Source organism: Notechis scutatus, chromosome 4 (genome assembly GCF_049901735.1).
Source record: "Notechis scutatus isolate UNSWTSFEM ecotype Mainland chromosome 4, rNotScu1.2, whole genome shotgun sequence".
Lineage (NCBI taxonomy): Eukaryota > Metazoa > Chordata > Lepidosauria > Squamata > Elapidae > Notechis > Notechis scutatus.
The window spans coordinates 160,368,859-160,385,589 of record NC_142012.1 but is presented as its reverse complement, the minus strand read 5'-3'; the positions used below and the strand labels follow the sequence as shown (position 1 = coordinate 160,385,589).

General features: G+C 44.8%; 1 protein-coding gene across 2 annotated transcripts; it reads left to right on the top strand.

Moving 5' to 3' along the window:
- The first annotated feature begins 860 nt into the window (after window positions 1-860).
- LOC148130980 (antihemorrhagic factor cHLP-B-like) lies at window positions 861-16,038 on the top strand. 2 transcript variants are annotated; one of them, XM_087965421.1, is made up of 8 exons: window positions 861-978; window positions 1,924-1,952; window positions 4,773-4,883; window positions 7,077-7,158; window positions 10,394-10,557; window positions 10,939-11,049; window positions 12,656-12,757; window positions 15,222-16,038. In XM_087965421.1, the coding sequence occupies exons 1-8, from the start codon at window positions 936-938 to the stop codon at window positions 15,489-15,491; spliced, it is 912 nt and encodes a 303-aa protein (XP_087821547.1). In that variant the 5' UTR covers window positions 861-935; the 3' UTR covers window positions 15,492-16,038. The 2 variants fall into 2 exon arrangements, with proteins under 2 accessions (XP_087821547.1, XP_087821546.1); XM_087965420.1 differs by lacking the exons at window positions 861-978; window positions 1,924-1,952 and adding an exon at window positions 2,061-2,293.
- The last annotated feature ends 693 nt before the right edge of the window (window positions 16,039-16,731 follow it).

Here is a 16,731-nt window from a genome sequence, read left to right as displayed (position 1 = left end):
CTGTCTTCTATACATACATACATACATACATACATACATACATACATACGGTATGTAGTTCTTGGTTTACAAAAGTTCATTTAGTGACCGTTCAAACTTACAATGGTAGTGAAAAAAGGGAGTTATGACCATTTTTCACACACATGCCTGTGGCAGCATTCCCACAGTCATGTGATCAAATTTTGACCACATGGCAACTGGTTCATATTTATGACAGCTGCAGTGTCCTGATCCCCTTTTGCCACCTTCTGACAAGCAAAGTCAACAGGAAAGCCAGTTCACCTAACAACCATGATACTAACTTAACAGCTGCAATGATTCACTGACAAGCAACATCATAAGATGAGGCAAAACTCACTTAGCAACCATCTCACTTAGCAGTGGAAATGTCAGGCTCAATTGGCTTCGTAAATGGAGGTCTACCTATAACAAAAGAAGGAAGGAATGGTATACATCTATGGAATCAGCAAAAGAAAAAGAACAAACTCTGATTTTGGGACGGATTGCAGCAACTACCTGTCCATGAACTTGTAAACTATTTTATCAAGACACGTTAGCTTTGGCTACTTTTCAGACAGACAAACAGTTCTGTTGATTTAAGCTTCGTACCTTCACCTTAATTTTTGACTTTGAACATATTTGATGTCCTTGTCCATGCATAGTGGAAAAATCTTCCATTTGGATGTCACATAAAATGCTCCCCATGGCTCCATGTTTGGAGCAGAGATGTCCAACGTTGGCACCTTTAAAACTTGTGGACTCCAACTTCCAGAATTCCTCATCCAGCCATACCGGCTGGGGAATTGTGGGAGTCGAAGTCCTCAAGTCTTAAAGTTGCCCAAATTGGACACCTCTAGAGAACAGCATGGCTGGTAAAGAAAACAAACACATGGATCTGTAATGCTGAGAAAGGTGGAAGGAATGAAAAGAGGAGGATGACCGGTAGCAAGATGAATGGACTTCATTACAACTGCAATGGTTGTCATGTTGGATGGTCTAAAGGGCTAGTTTTGAGGACAGATCATTCTAGAAAGGATTGAATTAGTTGCTAAGACTCAATGTCAACTGGATAGCACTTTATCCCTTTTAGCTAGGTCAATAATGGAGCTGAGATTTGACACAAAATCTTCCATATGTATAATTGACACTACCTTTGTGCATCTTTGCTATATAATTTTGTATTCTTAAAATAACCTTTTCTGCACTGGTGTCCTGGGATTAATTTGACTGACTGACTAGGAGAGTTGCTTTCTTCTTTTTGTACAATCTGCATTTTTCCCCCTTATCTAATCAAACTTTGACTAGATCAGGCTTGTCCAACCCGCGCCCACGAGCCGCATGCGGCCCAGGTCGCCTTGTAATGCGCCCAGTGCCCACCCCAACCTTCTGGCAAGAGCCAGCGAGGAGGAGGAGGAGAGGCAGGCGCGAGGCGGGTGAGGCGAGCGCCATGCCAAACAGCAACAGAAAAGACGGGCGCTGCCTTTGCCGCTTCTGCCCCCGCCGCCACCCCCCACCCCACCGCTCGCTGCTGCCGCTTCTGCCTCTGCCGCGCCGCTCTGCCCCCACTGCCCCCCCACCCCACCGCGCCGCTTGCTCTCCGCCGCCGCCCCCGCCACTTCTGCTCCCGCCGCCACCGCTTCTGCCCTGCCGCGCCCCCACTCCCCCTGCTGCCCCTACCCCGCAACATTTGGCGGAAAATTAATAAAAATAAATAATTTTTAATAAATAATTAATAATTAATAATAAAAATACTTTTATAATTTATTATATAATTTTATAATATAATTATTTTATAATGATTTATTATATGTGCGGCCCAAACCAAATTTTCATCTTCTAATGTGGCCCAGGGAAGGTGAAAGGTTGGACACCCCTGGACTAGATGTTCCCACATATTTATTTTTCCTTTCCTCTTGTTTGCAGGACCTTCAGCAAATATTGCATCCTCTCAGGTAAGCCAATGCAAGTGGCAGGTGGTGGTGGGGACAGCGAACAGAAGCACTGCGTAAAAAGCAGCACCTGGCGTCAGGTCCTCCGAAGTCTACCTTCCTTCCATCGGTGTACATCATCTCTGAACATAGCCATGAATTCCTTGGTAACTCTCGTACTCCTGGGCCAGATTATAGGATGCACGTTTAGTGTTCTCTTGACAAAGGAATTCGATTGCAATGGAGAAGAGGCTAAAAGATTTGGAGATTTGGCTGTGGACTACATCAATCAACATAATCTACATGGATACAAACAAACTCTCAATGTAATTAAGAGGGTTGATTTCCTGGCCCCCCGGCCCCGGGTAAGTACAAAGGGAGGAAAAAATGTCTTAGTCTTATTTACTAAATCAATAACAGCTAGGTGATTTTTTGGGGGTGATATCATGCCAGTCAATTTCTGTAGCCTTCCTGCTGAGATTTGGGCAACCCACGGCCTCTTTCTAGTCAATGTTCTGTAATCTCACAGCTCCCATTTCAGTTGAATTGCTAGACGGGAGTGGATATTAATCCAATCCATCTGGATGGCACCAGACTGGAAAAACTATCATGAAAGAGGAAGTTCTGCCTTCTCCACTGCCCCAGCGTGAAGGAGTCCTCCTTGGGCTGGAGGTGTATTTTGCTTTGCAAGGGTGGCAATTGGCATAGAGAGCAAGATAGCAGAGACTTTTACTTACGATGATCCTATTTACAATGAAGTTATTTACAACAGGTATTTACACCTGGAATGATGTCTATTGTCCATGTCATGATTGTCCCAAAAGTGGTTTTTCAAAAGGCAACTGGACTTTCTTGGTTTTTTTCCCCACTTGAAAATGTATCCCTTCTCATCCAAGAAGGTTCATCCAAGTGAAATGTTTCCAAGGAAAAAACACCAAGAGGGTCCAGTTACCTTTTGAAAAGCACCTTTAATTACAACTGGAACATTCAATGCAATCCCAGTGTACACTTGGTGTCAGGTTTTCCTCCCCCCTCTACTTCCCCTGCTTCCTCCTCCTTTCACTCGTCTCCTTCCCTTGTTTCTGAACTGCTCCAGGGAGAGTGAAATCAAAGGAATGGGCTGGATTTTAACAGTAGTGCATTCCGGACAGTTCGACTTTCTCCTGGCTGTGCTCAACTGAACCCTTACTGCTTCTCTACTAGGGGCAATCTTTCTTGGGGTCTTCTGCCAAGTCCTTCCCCAAAGACTAGGGCTTTACCAATGACCAATGAGCTCCTCCATGCCACGTTGGATATTGCATGAAGATACCACATGCAGCCAGTTGGGTCCCTCCTTCCATCTTGGGTGAAGACGTCCCTTCTCTGGGTCTTTCGGGGAAGTTACATGTTTTTTTTTCTAGCAGAATACAGGTAGCTCAGCATTCAACTGTGGAGTCCTTGGTGCACTAGTGACCTTACCTAGGTCATTACTTTTGTTCAGGTAATGAGAAGTGTTCAAGGAAACCACCAGGCTCAGAGAACAGCAAGGAGTGCACAGATTTTTCTCCTCCTCCTCGCCTCTCCTCCTTTCTCCAATTTTTAATGAGGCCAGCAGCATATTCTTTTCATCCCCTGGGGAGATGGACGTCCCCCTAAGCTCTAATTTTCTATTCTGGTTCTTCAGAAGGAAATATTTTCAGATTTCCGTTTGAAAAATGTATGTCAATGAGGGTTGGGTGCAAATGTGGCAATGCCATTCCGATATTTCTTCATCAGGGTCATACACTGATTATATTTTGTCGAGCCTGTTCTTCTTTCAACAGATCTGAGTGAGGTTCACACCCAGGACTGGCACGGAGCTGGATGCTTAGGTTGAGCGAGGACCAACCAATTCCTTTTTGACAGTCCTCCCACGGTTTTATAATAAATAGGTCTGACACTAACTCAGACACTGGATGGAGGGTTACACTGTAAGCCACATCCCTTTCCTGCCAATGCAATGCATCTCAAAAGAGGCAGGACTTGTGTTCTGTTGCTCCTTCCACCATTTTGCTGATATTGACAATGCCCCCAACCCATCCCAGTGAATGCTTATACTTCTAACTGCTGCTTCTTTAGCTCAGATCCTCAGAAAAGGAGGGTGACCATCTCGTGATCTACACCATACACACAACATGTTTAACCAGGTCAGAGCATGTTTTTGTGATTGCATTTCAATATGCAGAACTTGGTGTGAGTACCGGTTAGATTTGTTGCGTCAACTCAGCCCCTCGGGTTATTTAATAGTTCAGTGTGTGATGGAAATCCAGGAAATGGTTCATTCTGCCAACTGGGTTAAGTGTTGTGTGAACTCTCCAACGGAGGAAAATGTTAGTTTTCTCCCAACAATCTGATCTTCATTAAACCCCTGTTCCAAACAATTGCCCTAAGTATCTGTAGGTAGACAGGTCAGGACTACCTGATGCCATTGTTTGGAGCCAAAATGCTGGTGGTTCAATAGACAATATGGACACAAGTGAACCATACAATATCAGAAAGAGGTAATATCTTCCACCCAGACCTGGCCAAAATCAACAACTGGGAAATCAAGTGAGGCCTGCAAGAAAACCTCAGGTGTTCATGTCAGGACATGTCAGCCTTGTCCATTCCTGCCTTGCAACCTCCAACTGAACTGTGTTTAACTTAAGACAACACTGAAATTTCCTGTTGGGTGTATTTTCTTAAAAGCAGTTGATACTGAGAAGCACAGCAGGACGAGATCTTTAACTTGGGTGTCAATTCAAACATTTCCGAGAGTCAGCTGATGCAACAGAGACAGAAATGTGCAGGGAGAAAAGTCATTCTCGTGCTAATTTTTCATTTTAGCCATACGTTGAGACGGTAGTCTCAGTTGAGATGGATGTTCTGGAGACAGAGTGTCACGTGTTGGATCCAACTCCTGTCGAGAATTGTACTGTAAGACAACAGGATCACCATGTAAGTGTCTGAAGGTTCTTGAAAATGTAAGACTTTCTGAGAGGACAGGTGGCTTCTTACCACTCCACCAAGAGTAAATTGAGTTTCTGAACACACAAAAAACTGATATATTGGTGAACAAAGAGTTAATGCAGAGGTCTCCAAAATGGCAACTTTAAGACTTGTGGACTTCAACTCCCAGAATTCCTCAGCCAGCCATGCTAAGATCCCAGGGTTAATGAAACCTCAGCAGTCGCTAACCTATTCCATGGGCATTCATTTTGAGTTCATGTTACATAGCCAGATTTCATTTCAACTCTGAGCAATGAATTAGTCAGGAATTAAGAAGTCAATTCTTCTTTCACATTCACCCTGTGATGTCCAAAGCTGAATTGTTCCCAAGCCAGATTCCATGAAAAGTGCCTTATTGCTCCTCTGCTTAAAACAGAAGGTATCCAACCACAGCAACTTTTACGATCTCTAGATTTCAACTCCCAGAGTTCCCCAGCAAGCGATGTCCAAGGTTGGATGCCCCAGGTTTAGAGGTTACTGTCCAATTTTCATCAACATGGAACTGGCCAAGTAGAAGTTCTCATATTACAACACCTGCAAATGTTTCAGCAAAGACACCAATAAGATAGTTTTGAAGCAAGTATGCATGGCAGGTTCAAAACCAAAAAAGACCTGCAAAGTTAGGGTAAAGCAATTTTCCTTTATTGCTCCTTACCTATAGAGAGAAATCATGCCAAACTAAAGCAAACTACTTGCATCATTAAATGTATACAGTAGTCTGATAACCAGGGGTGGGATTCAAAATTTTTAACAATCCGTTCTGTGGGCGTGGCTTGGTGGTCATGTGATTGGGTGGACATGACTTGGTAGTCATGTTATTGTCTGGTTGTGGCCAACTCAATGTCACTCACATCGAGGCATGCATCTCTTCACCTGGCCTCCCATGACCGTGGGGATTCTGCAACAGTCGTAAGTGTGAAAAATGGTCACTTTATTCAGTGCCATTGTAACTTTGAATGGTCACTCCACATGCAAAGTACCAGCAAAGGAGGGGGGGAAAAAGTCCAGAGATGTTCCTGAGACAGGAAGTCTAGTCCTGCCAAGAATGTAATAAGGGTTAGTGTAGAGGCAGTTTCTGTGAGCAACACCAGAATGTTTCCTTCCTGCCTTCCTTACAGGATTAGGCCAGTAATTCCTTCTAACAACCGGTTCTCCGAACTGCTTAGAATGTTAACAACCGGTTCTAGCGAATAGGTGCGAACTGGTAGAATCCCACCCCTGCTGATAACTTCTAGGGAGGAGCTGTCTTGACCTATTTCTTCCCAACCAAACTGTCTAAACTTTGCTGTCACTTGCTTCTCTGGAATGCAACGCCTCCCACCTGGGAATCCAGACTACATTCCACCACAGTGCACTAGCTACCCTAATGATGCTGCCTCACAAATTAGTCTAGCCAAGTTCCTAGTGCACTGTGCTCATTTTAATAATATCCTATCTATTAAGAAAGTGAAATACGCTCTAATCTGTAAATATGCTATAAAAGCAAAATACCACTCAGGCATCATCATAAAAACTCCAGAACCATAAAGCCTACAAACTTGAAATTTGGCACTTATGTTCCTCTTAGCTACTAGGTGCTCACTAAGAAAGGATTTTTGGAAATGACCATCAGGACATTAGTATTTCCTATATTATTATTAACATGCTCTGATGCTAAGGAGTTCTACTCCCCCTCCTTACCTGAAAAGAAATCTGTATCAAATGCAAAATACAAGCAAAGGAGAGGAGTTTTAGCTTCAGTTTTAATTCCACAGCACCAAGCAGCTTTAGTACAGAACAGTTGAACTAAGCCAAGCCCAGGCTCCTTGCTGTCTCCTTCTTACTCACACAGCAAATACTGTTTCAGTTCCAAACAGCCCTGAACTCTCTCACACACTGACAGGACACTAGCTGGGCAGATGAGTACAATGGATGCTGGTAGGCAGAGGCACAATTTTTCCCCATTATTTTCCTCCCCAAAATCTTGCCCAATCACATAGTTTCGTAGTGGAGCATGGGTACCCTGCTAGTGGACCATAATAAATCCTACTAATGCTATAAATCCCACAGAAACACCAGTTTTAAAGCACTAACCCAAATGGTTAATTAAATCATGTTAAGTTAAAGTTTAACATGTTTAATTTGATGCCTTTGTATCTCCAGGCTGTTAAATCAGAATGTGTTGTCAGGATCCACAGAGAGAACGGCGACAAAGTGTCTGGTGCAAACTGCCACTCAAAACCAGGTAATTAATCTTTATCATTCTTGGACTCTTAGCGGAGTTGGGTTCAAGAAATTAAGAGTTGAGCTAACCACTGGCATCTTGTCATTTCCTGTCCTGTTTTATTAACTTTTTGTGATGGTGGTGGTACTAACCCAGCCTTTCTTTAAAATTCATTTTTTTTTACTAGTGGTTCTGTGGGTGTGGCTTGGTGGGCGTGGTAGGGGAAGGATACTGTGAAATATACAGTCAGAGGTGGTATTTGCTGGTCCTCTGAACTACTCAAAATTTCCGCTACTGGTTCTCCAGAACTGGTCAGAACCTGCTGAATGCCACCTCTGGTCCTGAGATGTTTCACCTGAGAGAGGCTAACTATGCATTGCTTTAATTCAGTTGAAAGGTAGTTCAAGCCAATCTAATGAGCTGGAATGGATCACTGAATTGGATGCTTCCAAACTGTTCATTCTGCATCCGCAAAACCTTTTCTTTCTCAATCTGTTTAGGAATACAAATTAAAATGCTGCTTTCAATCCATTCAAATGATGGACTTGAATCAAACTGACAGTTCAAATCAATTTGATGTTTGGATATGGACTGGAAGCCCTTACACACTTTTAATAAAGCATTTGACATCCCTCCTTCCTTCCCTCCCTCCCTTCCATCCCAGCCAATCAGAATTGAAGCTGTCCTGTCCAGGAAATGAAAGTGCAGGAGAATTAGCTCTTTTGTTGGTGTTGTTATTTGCAAAGTCGTGTCTGACCCAATGTTCCTTGTCCTCTACCATCCCCTGGAGTTCTTTTAAGCTTGCACTGACTGATTTAGTGACTCCATCCAGCCCCCTCATTCTCTGTTGTCCCCTTCTTCTTCTATTGCCCTCAATCGTTCCCAGCATTAGGCTCTTCTCCAGAGAGTCCTTCCTTTCTCATTAGGTGGCCAAAGTCTTTGAGTTTCATCTTCAGGATCTGGCCTTCTAAAGAGCAGTCAGGGTTGATCTTCTCTAGGACTGACCAGTTTGATAGCCTCACAGTCCAAGGGACTGGCAGGAGTCTTCTCCAGCACCAGAGTTCAAAGGGCCTCTATATTTTGGCACTCAGCCTTTCTTATGGTCCAAATTTTACAACCATACATTGCAACTAAGAAAACTATAGCCTTGACTATATGAACTTTTGTTGGCAGGGTGATGTCTCTGCTTTTTAGTTTGCTGTCTAGATTTGCCATAGCTTTCCTCCGCAGGAGCAAGCGTCTTTTAATTTCTTGGCTGTCATCCCCACCTGTGCTAATCTTGGAGCCCAGGAAAATAAAATCTGTCACTACCTCCATTTCTTCCCCATCTATTTGCCAGAAATTGAGGGGACCGGATGCCATGACCTACTTCCTGGTTATTGGAAAATTGCTATGGAAAATTTCCAATTTAGTTTGCATTTAGGGTATTCCCAATCAATCTCGTTATTTAGAACAAGAACAGTCATTATTCGGATCAACTAGGAAAAACTATGGATCAATGTTTGTTGAACATTAGCAAACATCAAAACATTTAACTGCAAAATGAGAGGAAAAAGACAGGCAAAGCAAGGCAGAAACAGAGAGAGAAAGAGGAAAAGAGATCGATCAATACCTATCCCTCATCTATATGATTTATGCATCTCTATATGCGGGATGCGGTGGCTCAGTGGCTAAGACGCTGAGCTTGTCGATCAGAAAGTTTGGCAGTTCGGCCATTCGAATCCCTAGCGTCACGTCATGGAGTGAGCTCCGTTACTTCTCCCAGCTTCTGCCAACCTAGTAGTTCGGAAGTGTGTAAAAATGCAAGTAGAAAAATAGAGACCACTTTGGTGGGAAGGTAATAGTCTTCCGTGCACCTTTGACATTTAGTCATGCCAGCCGCATGACCACGGAGACGTCTTCGGACAGCACTGGCTCTTCGGCTTTGTAACGGAGATGAGCACCGCCCCCTAGAGCCAGAAACAACTAACACGTATGTGCGAGGATAATCTTTACCTTGTATTTATATATATATATTTAAAAAATGACCCTTATAGAACCACTGGAAATGACATTTGGGTATTTAACATGGACATTTCCAAATGGAGTGGCCTTTCATTATTCCAGCTTGAACCTGTTTATGTACATTGCAATAGCAGAATAGGGACAGAAAGTAGGACACCAGGTGATCCCTCTTCTTTTCTGCCCCATTAAACAAACTACTGGAAGGATTGGGACCATAGTTTGGAATGCATGTCTCGACGTAGTGATCGTCATCAACTTAATGACCATAATTGAGCCCAAACTTTTTGTTCTTAAGCAGAACAGTTGCTAAGTGAGTTTTGCTCCATTTTATGATCTTTCTTGATACAGTTGTTTAGTGAATCACTGCAGGTGTTAACCTAGTAACACGGTTGTTAAGTGAATCTGGCTTCCCCATGGACTATGTCAGAAGGACACAAAAGGGGATCACCTGATCCCAGGACAATGCAACCATCATAAATATGAGCCAGTTGCCAAGGGTCTGAATTGTGATCATATCACCATGGGGATGCTGCAACGGCCATAAGTGTGGAAAATGGTCCTAAGTCACTTTTATCAGTGCTTTTAATTGAGGCACTTGGCCATTGTCTCAGATTTATGACTATTGCAGTGTCCCGGGATCACGTGACTCTCTTTTGAGCAAGCCAAGTCAATGGGATTCAGTTGGCAACAGTGTGACCAATCACTGCAGTGATTAACAACTGTGTCAAGAAGGTCGTAAAATAGGGCAAAATCACTTAACATGTGTTTCATTTGGCAAGACAAATGTTTGGCTCAATTGTGGTCATAACTTGAGGACTTCCTGTATGTTATCGCCTGTTATGTTGTGACTTGGACAGAGAGGACGTTGGGGAGGAACAGGGCCAGTCCTACAGTCTGGGGAAGGCTCTGATGAATGCTATGCATCGGTGGCAGTTATGGGGCCAGGCCCCTCCAACAGTTACCAGCTGCCTTCCGAGTCAGAGATCAGTGGGGCAGAAGAACAGCTGGAGCCTGTTCCCATGTGCGCATGCACAGAGCCGTCAGAAGAAGAGAACAGTTAAGGAACAAGGGTCGACTCAGGAGTAAAGGCACAGATGGACGGTGAATGGCCCCTCTCATAGGGAATAAAGAAGAGCAAAAGGGGAGTAATGTTTTCAGGAGAAAATTAGTTCATTTAATTAGGGTGAAGATTTGGACTGCCACCTGCTGTAAGTGCCCTTCTTGACATTTTTTTTTTTGTTTGTCTTTTCAGATTCTGTGGAAAATGTGCGTCGAAATTGTCCAAAATGTCCAATTCTGGTGCCTCTGAATGACCCTCATGTGGTACAATCTGTTGAATACGTGCTCCATAAACACAATGAACAACAGCCTAACCATGCTTATGAAGTGCTTGAGATTTCAAGAGGACAGCACCAAGTTAGTATGCAAATCTTAAAAGGGAATTCCGATCACCTCTTCCAGTTTAATGCTTTGATGCTTCATATAACTAAGAGAAAGCAGGAGGAGGTGAGGGGAATTATGCTGTGCAGAACTCTAGGAAAAGAACCAATATCAACAAGGGAGAATATTGGTAGCTCAGGATTGAAATGAGCGATTCCGGGTGCTCTCGGAGCTTGGTTGTTTTCTTGAAGATGTTTCGTTAACCGAACTAGGTAACGTCATCAGTGCTAGGAACAGGTGACCACGGGTGATGGTGGGGATATGCAGCAGACAGGACTAAAATTTCATTCCCCCAGCTCTTTAATTTTGCCACTTCTACCCACAACTCAGCTGAAACGTCTCTTGCTTTGATTTCAGTATGAGCCTGAAGCTTTCTACGTGGAGTTTGCTATTGTGGAGACCAACTGCTCTGCTCAGGAAGCTCATGATGACCATCATGACTGCCATCCCAAAGCAGCAGGAGAAGCAGTAAGTGTGAGGGTCAACTCCAGTCCTATCTCAGCAATTGCCATTTATTTATTTCTCTCTCTCCCTCCCTCCCTCCTCTCTCCAAACCAGGATCATCTGTGCATTTGATTATTGAAAATAAGTATGCAAGGTCAAATATTCCATAGAGCAGTGATGGCTAATCTTTTCCACGTTGTGTGCCAAAAGTGTGCACAGGCGCTTTCTCGCATGCCTGCACTCATGATGCAATGTGTGTGTGACTCCCCCGCCCCCTGCGCATATGTGTGCAACCCCCTCCATGTACACTGCGTGCCTCTGCGCATGCACATGGAACCACTCTGCACACCGCATGTCTCTGCGCATGCATCTCCCACACACCCATCTCCTCCAGTGCATGTGTGGCAGATACCCAACGATCAGCTGGCATATGCAGGTGGGGCTCATCCGGGCAACCTCTCGCGTGCCGGCAGAAGTGGCTCTGCATGCCATTTCCGGCATGCGTGCCATAGGTTCGCCATCATGGCCATAGAGAAATAGAGACTTGAATCTGGCTCTCACCTGCCCAAATCCTACACTTTAACCTCTGCGCAACCTCAATTTCTTCACAATTCATCCACAAATAATGCATCCCAAACTTCCTGTAAACCCTAGAGGATGGGCTCAAGAACCAGATGGATCTTGACAGATTTGAACACTGGGCCCTATCTAACAAAATGAAATTTGATGTAGAGAAAAGTGGCACTTTTCTTTTACACTTAGGCAATAAAAATCAAATGCACAGATGATGAAGAAGAAGAAGAAGAAGAAGAAGAAGAAGAAGAAGAAGAAGAAGAAGAAGAAGAAGAAGAAGAAGAAGAAGAAGAAGAAGAAGAAGAAGAAGAAGAAGAAGAAGAAGAAGAAGAAGAAGAAGAAGAAGAAGAAGAAGAAGAAGAAGAACTTTATTGTCATTGTACAAGTACAACGAAACTGTGGGTGCACCCCAGAACTGTTTGCAATACCACCACACCTAGAGTAGTACATCCAGTTTTGGTCACCGCATTATAAAAAAGATGTTGAGACTCTAGAAAAAAATGCAGAGAAGAGCAACCAGGATGATTAGGGGACTGGAGGCTAAAACATAGGATGAACAGTTAAAGGAACTGGGTCTGGCTAGTCTAGTGAAGAGAAAGACCAGGGGAGACATGATAGTACTCTTCCAATATTTGAGAGGCTGCCACAGAAGGGGTCAAGCTATTTTCCAAAGCACCCGAAGACCAGACAAGGAATAATGAATGGAAACTGAACAAGGAGAAATCCAACCTAGAAACAAGGAGAAATTTTCTGACAGTGAGAGCAATTAATCCATGGAACAGAAGTTTCCATCAGAAGTTGTGGGAGCTTCATCACTGGAGGCTTTCAAGAAGAGACTGGACTGCCACCTGTCAGAAATGGTGTAGGTCTCCTGCTTGGGCAGGGGTTTGGACGAGATTTCCAACTCTGTTAATCTGTTAACATCTGAAGAAGAATAGGATGCCAAGTACTCTAACAAATTGGGCTATAATCTGACCAGATTCTTTAATTCACTAGTAACTTTTTGTGTTCACGTGGCCATATCTTAATTCTTCCTTCTCTCCCTCTTTCTCTCCAGCATATTGGATTCTGCAAAGCGACTGTTTTTAGATCACATGCTGCCCTTGAAAAACCTAAAGATGAACAGTATGAGTCGGACTGTGTCATCTTTGATGTCAAGGTATGGATGTTAAATGCAATTTTGTTCATCCTCTTTCCCCTCATTCTCATCAACTTAGGACAGGGGTGGGCAAACTACGGCCCGGGGGCCACATCCGGCCCGTTGGTCTGTCCAATGCGGCCCGCCCCTGAAAAAAATCACTGCCATTGGTCTGTCCAATCCGGCCCGCCCCTGAAAAAAAATCACTGCCATTGGTCTGTCCAAACCGGCCCGCCCCTGAAAAAAATCGCTGGGTGTGGCGTATTGCCCTGTGCCGCGTGGCCCCCAAAGCTGCAAAACAGTGCGAGCAATCTAGGGTAGGAAAGAAAAGAAATTTGCAAAGGCCTTGGCTGGGAGTTCAAAATCACCTTCGTGCGACCTCTCGAAGGTGAGTCCCGCCGATCCCCTTTTTTTCCCGGGGCTTCCAGGCTTAAACTTTGCAAAGGCAAAGCTTGCAGGCTGGAGCGTCTTCCCGCCGAGGAGCGGGAAAGGTTCCACCCGGCGGGCGGGCGGGCTGCTTGGAGCCACCTAAAGCTAGGCCACTGCTGGTGGAGCCTTGCCCTGCCTTGGTGCCCGTTTCCCGGCTCGGCGGTCCTGCTCGGGCGGCACTTTAAAAAGCCTGCTCCCAGCACCCGAGCAACTTCCCAGCAACTTTCGGCCGTTTTAACTCGCGGGCGCCAGGCATGATATTCCGCTCTGAAAAAAAAATCGGGGCCGGCCAAAAGAGACCCCGTTGCGCGCCCGGGAATGCCCGCTGCTTTCCTCGCCGGGGCCGGGCGGCGGCGTGTTGCACGGAGGCTGGTCTGTGGCTGGCCCAGCTCCCTTTTCCTGCCGCTCAGCGGCCTCCGCTTGCACCGCCCGGGCTTCGCTCAGGTATCCGGCTGGGGCTGTCAGGAGTTGCTACCGCCGGCGCAGCTCCACGCGGCTCCAGTCCTGCGTTGCCTCGGGAAGGAAAGGCAAAACCAGGAGCCGCTGCTGCCGTTGCAAAGCACGCGCGGCTCTTCCTTTTTGCCTTTCCTTCCCGAGGCAACACGGGACTGGAGCTGCGGAGCGCGCCAGCGGTAGCAACTCCTGACTCAGGGGCCTCCGAGGGGAGGAAGGAGGAAAAGGGGAAGGGTGGGGGGCGATTCCCAAAAAATCTTGTGCTGACCCGGCCCGTCTGTCAAATTTTAAAAGTCAATGCGGCCCCCGAGCCAAAATGTTTGCCCACCCCTGACTTAAGATGTGTAGACTTCAACTGGCTGGGGAATTCTGGGGGTTCAAGTCCACATATCTCTTGGTTTCTCTTATCCATTCTGTCCATCCAAGCAGCTCAAAATTAACTTCTTGTTCCAGTTATAGATTCCCCTGTATCCCTTCACATGAATAAATGCTCTGATATGTAATAGAGTTTGTTTGATCTTGCCTTAGCATAATGCAGCCTTTATGATTTGCAAACCATAGATTATTTTATTTATATACTTCCTTTTCTCTGAGATTGTTATTTTATCCTCACCACGACGCTTTGGATTGTAGATTGGGCTGAGACAGAATAACCGGCTCAGAGCCATGGTATCCATTCAACAAACTGCGGTTATAACAAATTATGGCTAAGTCAACTCTTACAATAACAAAAGGAACAACCCTCTATTAATTGAAAGACTAACTGCCATGTTTCAATGTTATTCATGTGATGTCTACTCGAACATTCGCCAACTGCCAGATTACAGGTAGTCCTCAATTTACAACAACAATCCCAAATTTCCGTTGCAAAGCGAGTCTGTTGTTAAGTGAGTTTTGCCCTATTTTACAACCTTCCTTGCCACAGTTATTAAGTGAATCACTGCACTTGTTACCTTACTCACATGGTTGTTAAGTGAATCTGGCTTCGCCATTGACTTCGCTTGTCAGAAGGCCGCAAAAAGAGATCACATGGACCTGTGACACTGCAACCGTCATAAACGTGAGTCAGCTGACATGCATTCTAAATTTGACCCTGGGGATGCTGCAAAGGTCATAAGTGTGAAAAACAGTCATAAGTCACTTTTTTCAGGGCTGTTGTGATTTCAAAGTATCACTAAATGATTGAGGACTACCTGTACTGAAAATATTAAGAGCTGTTGATTTTCTTGATTTTCTTTTTTCAATTTTCAGTGGATTTTCTTAATTCACTGTTGTGTAAATGCATTGGAAAGTTCAAAGCAGGACAAAATCACAATAGCATTTAGAGTTATATACCGCTTCACAGTGCTTGACAGCCCTCTCTAAGCGGTTTACAGAGTCAGCATATTTGCCTCTGACAATCTGGGGCCTCATTTTACCCACCTCGGAAGGATGGAAGGCTGAGTCAACCTTGAGCCTGGGGAGATCTGAACTGCCAAATTGCAGGCAGCCAGCAGTCTGCAGAAGTAGCCTGTAGTACAGCACTCTAACCACTGTGCCTCCGCGGCTTATGGTTCAATGGCCAAAAGAAGACTCATCCATGTTTTTTTTTCTTTTTTTCCAGGAGGGACATTCTCACACCCATTTGATTGAGCATCACTATGGAAAAAATATTCCTTCACCAGGACACAACAATGTTGTCCTGGACCTCGCCCATTCGCACAATCACACAAGCTCCTCTCATGAGTCTCATTCTCACGAACGTTTGGTAGAAGTGATAAAAGTGATAGTCCCACTTCCTGTGGCCAAAAGAGAAGCTCCAACAGAGACAGCACGTGATCACGCAAAAGCTGCACCCTTGTGTCCAGGAAAAGTACATCACTTCAAGTTGTAGGCCAGCCATGCCAGAGAGCAGAGAGAAGCCGCCCAGCTAGTGCCAAAACCCTTTTCCAAATCTGAACTCAAACCTTGAATCCAAAAAGGAGTTTTACTCTGATAGATTATAGTATTGGCCAAGTGTTGTGATCACCCGTTGTTGTTGTTACAAGAAAGAGGCTTTGTATTTGTGCCTTTCTGCTTTTAGAAATGCAGATCTCACTGCGAACTTAACATCATACAGTCTCCCTCTGTTCAGCCAAGGAACGACTAGAAAGTTGAAGAGAAGTTATATTAGCCCCAAAATCAAAATTCTTCTTCTTTTTTTGAGTCAATAACCTTCTTTCTCAGAAAGTTAAGGACAAACGACCCTGCACCTGGAGAGGAGTGTCTGGAGGAATGTCTCCAGTTGGGATGATGATTTGATTGGGCCATGTAATGGACTGATGGGTGCAGGGGGTGGGTCTTTGATTTTCTTCTGGGAAGAGGAAACCTGGAACTTTCAGATTCCAGTTTTCCCAGATGTGCCAATATGATAACTCTAATAAAATGGAATTTTGAGGAAATGCTTGTCTTGGAGTTTATTGGTTTGGAGTTTAATAGTTGGAATGCTGATATTTGGATTTTTTTCCCCTTCTGTTTAATCGTATCTGATTCCTTGAGACTGCCTGGATAAGTCTCTGTAATTTTCTTGGCATGGTTTTTCAGAAGTGGCTTGCTATTACCATCTTCCTAAGGCTGAGAGGAAGTGGCTGACCCAAGATCACTGCTGGCTTCATGCCCAAGCGGGGCTATAATTCACAGTCACCCAGTTTTTAGCCTAATGCCTTAACCCAGGGGTGTCAAACTCAAGGCCTGCAGGCCGCATCTGGCCCATGGGATGCTCAGATTGGGCCCGTAGGGTTGGCCTGGAAACAGCAAAGGACCCTTCTGCAGTGTCTCTGCCAGCAAAAATGGAGTTGGGAGGGCAGAGGGCTGCAGGTGGCCATTGTGGCCAAAAATGGGCTCCATTTTCGCTGTGAAAAGTCACCGTTGAAAACAGTTAACTCCCAACATTGTTTTATTCACCCCTGCCCACTTTCCTAGAATCCGCCCCACCCTAATCCACCCATTATCTAATTATCCACACCACTACCCTGTGCATAATTACACCACGCCTAAGCTAATATTACATTCCTCCCTCCACCCTGCCTCCCATTAGTATCCCAAATAACAATTATCAATTCGCCTAAAACCCAGCACTGTCTTAAAGCCAAACA

Excerpts from the sequence above, each read along its gene's own strand:
- LOC148130980 (XM_087965420.1), top strand. The coding sequence starts at position 2,084 with ATGAATTCCTTGGTAACTCTCGTACTCCTGGGCCAGATTATAGGATGC. Across the intron at positions 2,294-4,772 it reads TCCTGGCCCCCCGGCCCCGG|CCATACGTTGAGACGGTAGT; the intron begins GTAAGTACAAAG and ends TTTTCATTTTAG. Across the intron at positions 11,050-12,655 it reads CCAAAGCAGCAGGAGAAGCA|CATATTGGATTCTGCAAAGC; the intron begins GTAAGTGTGAGG and ends CTTTCTCTCCAG.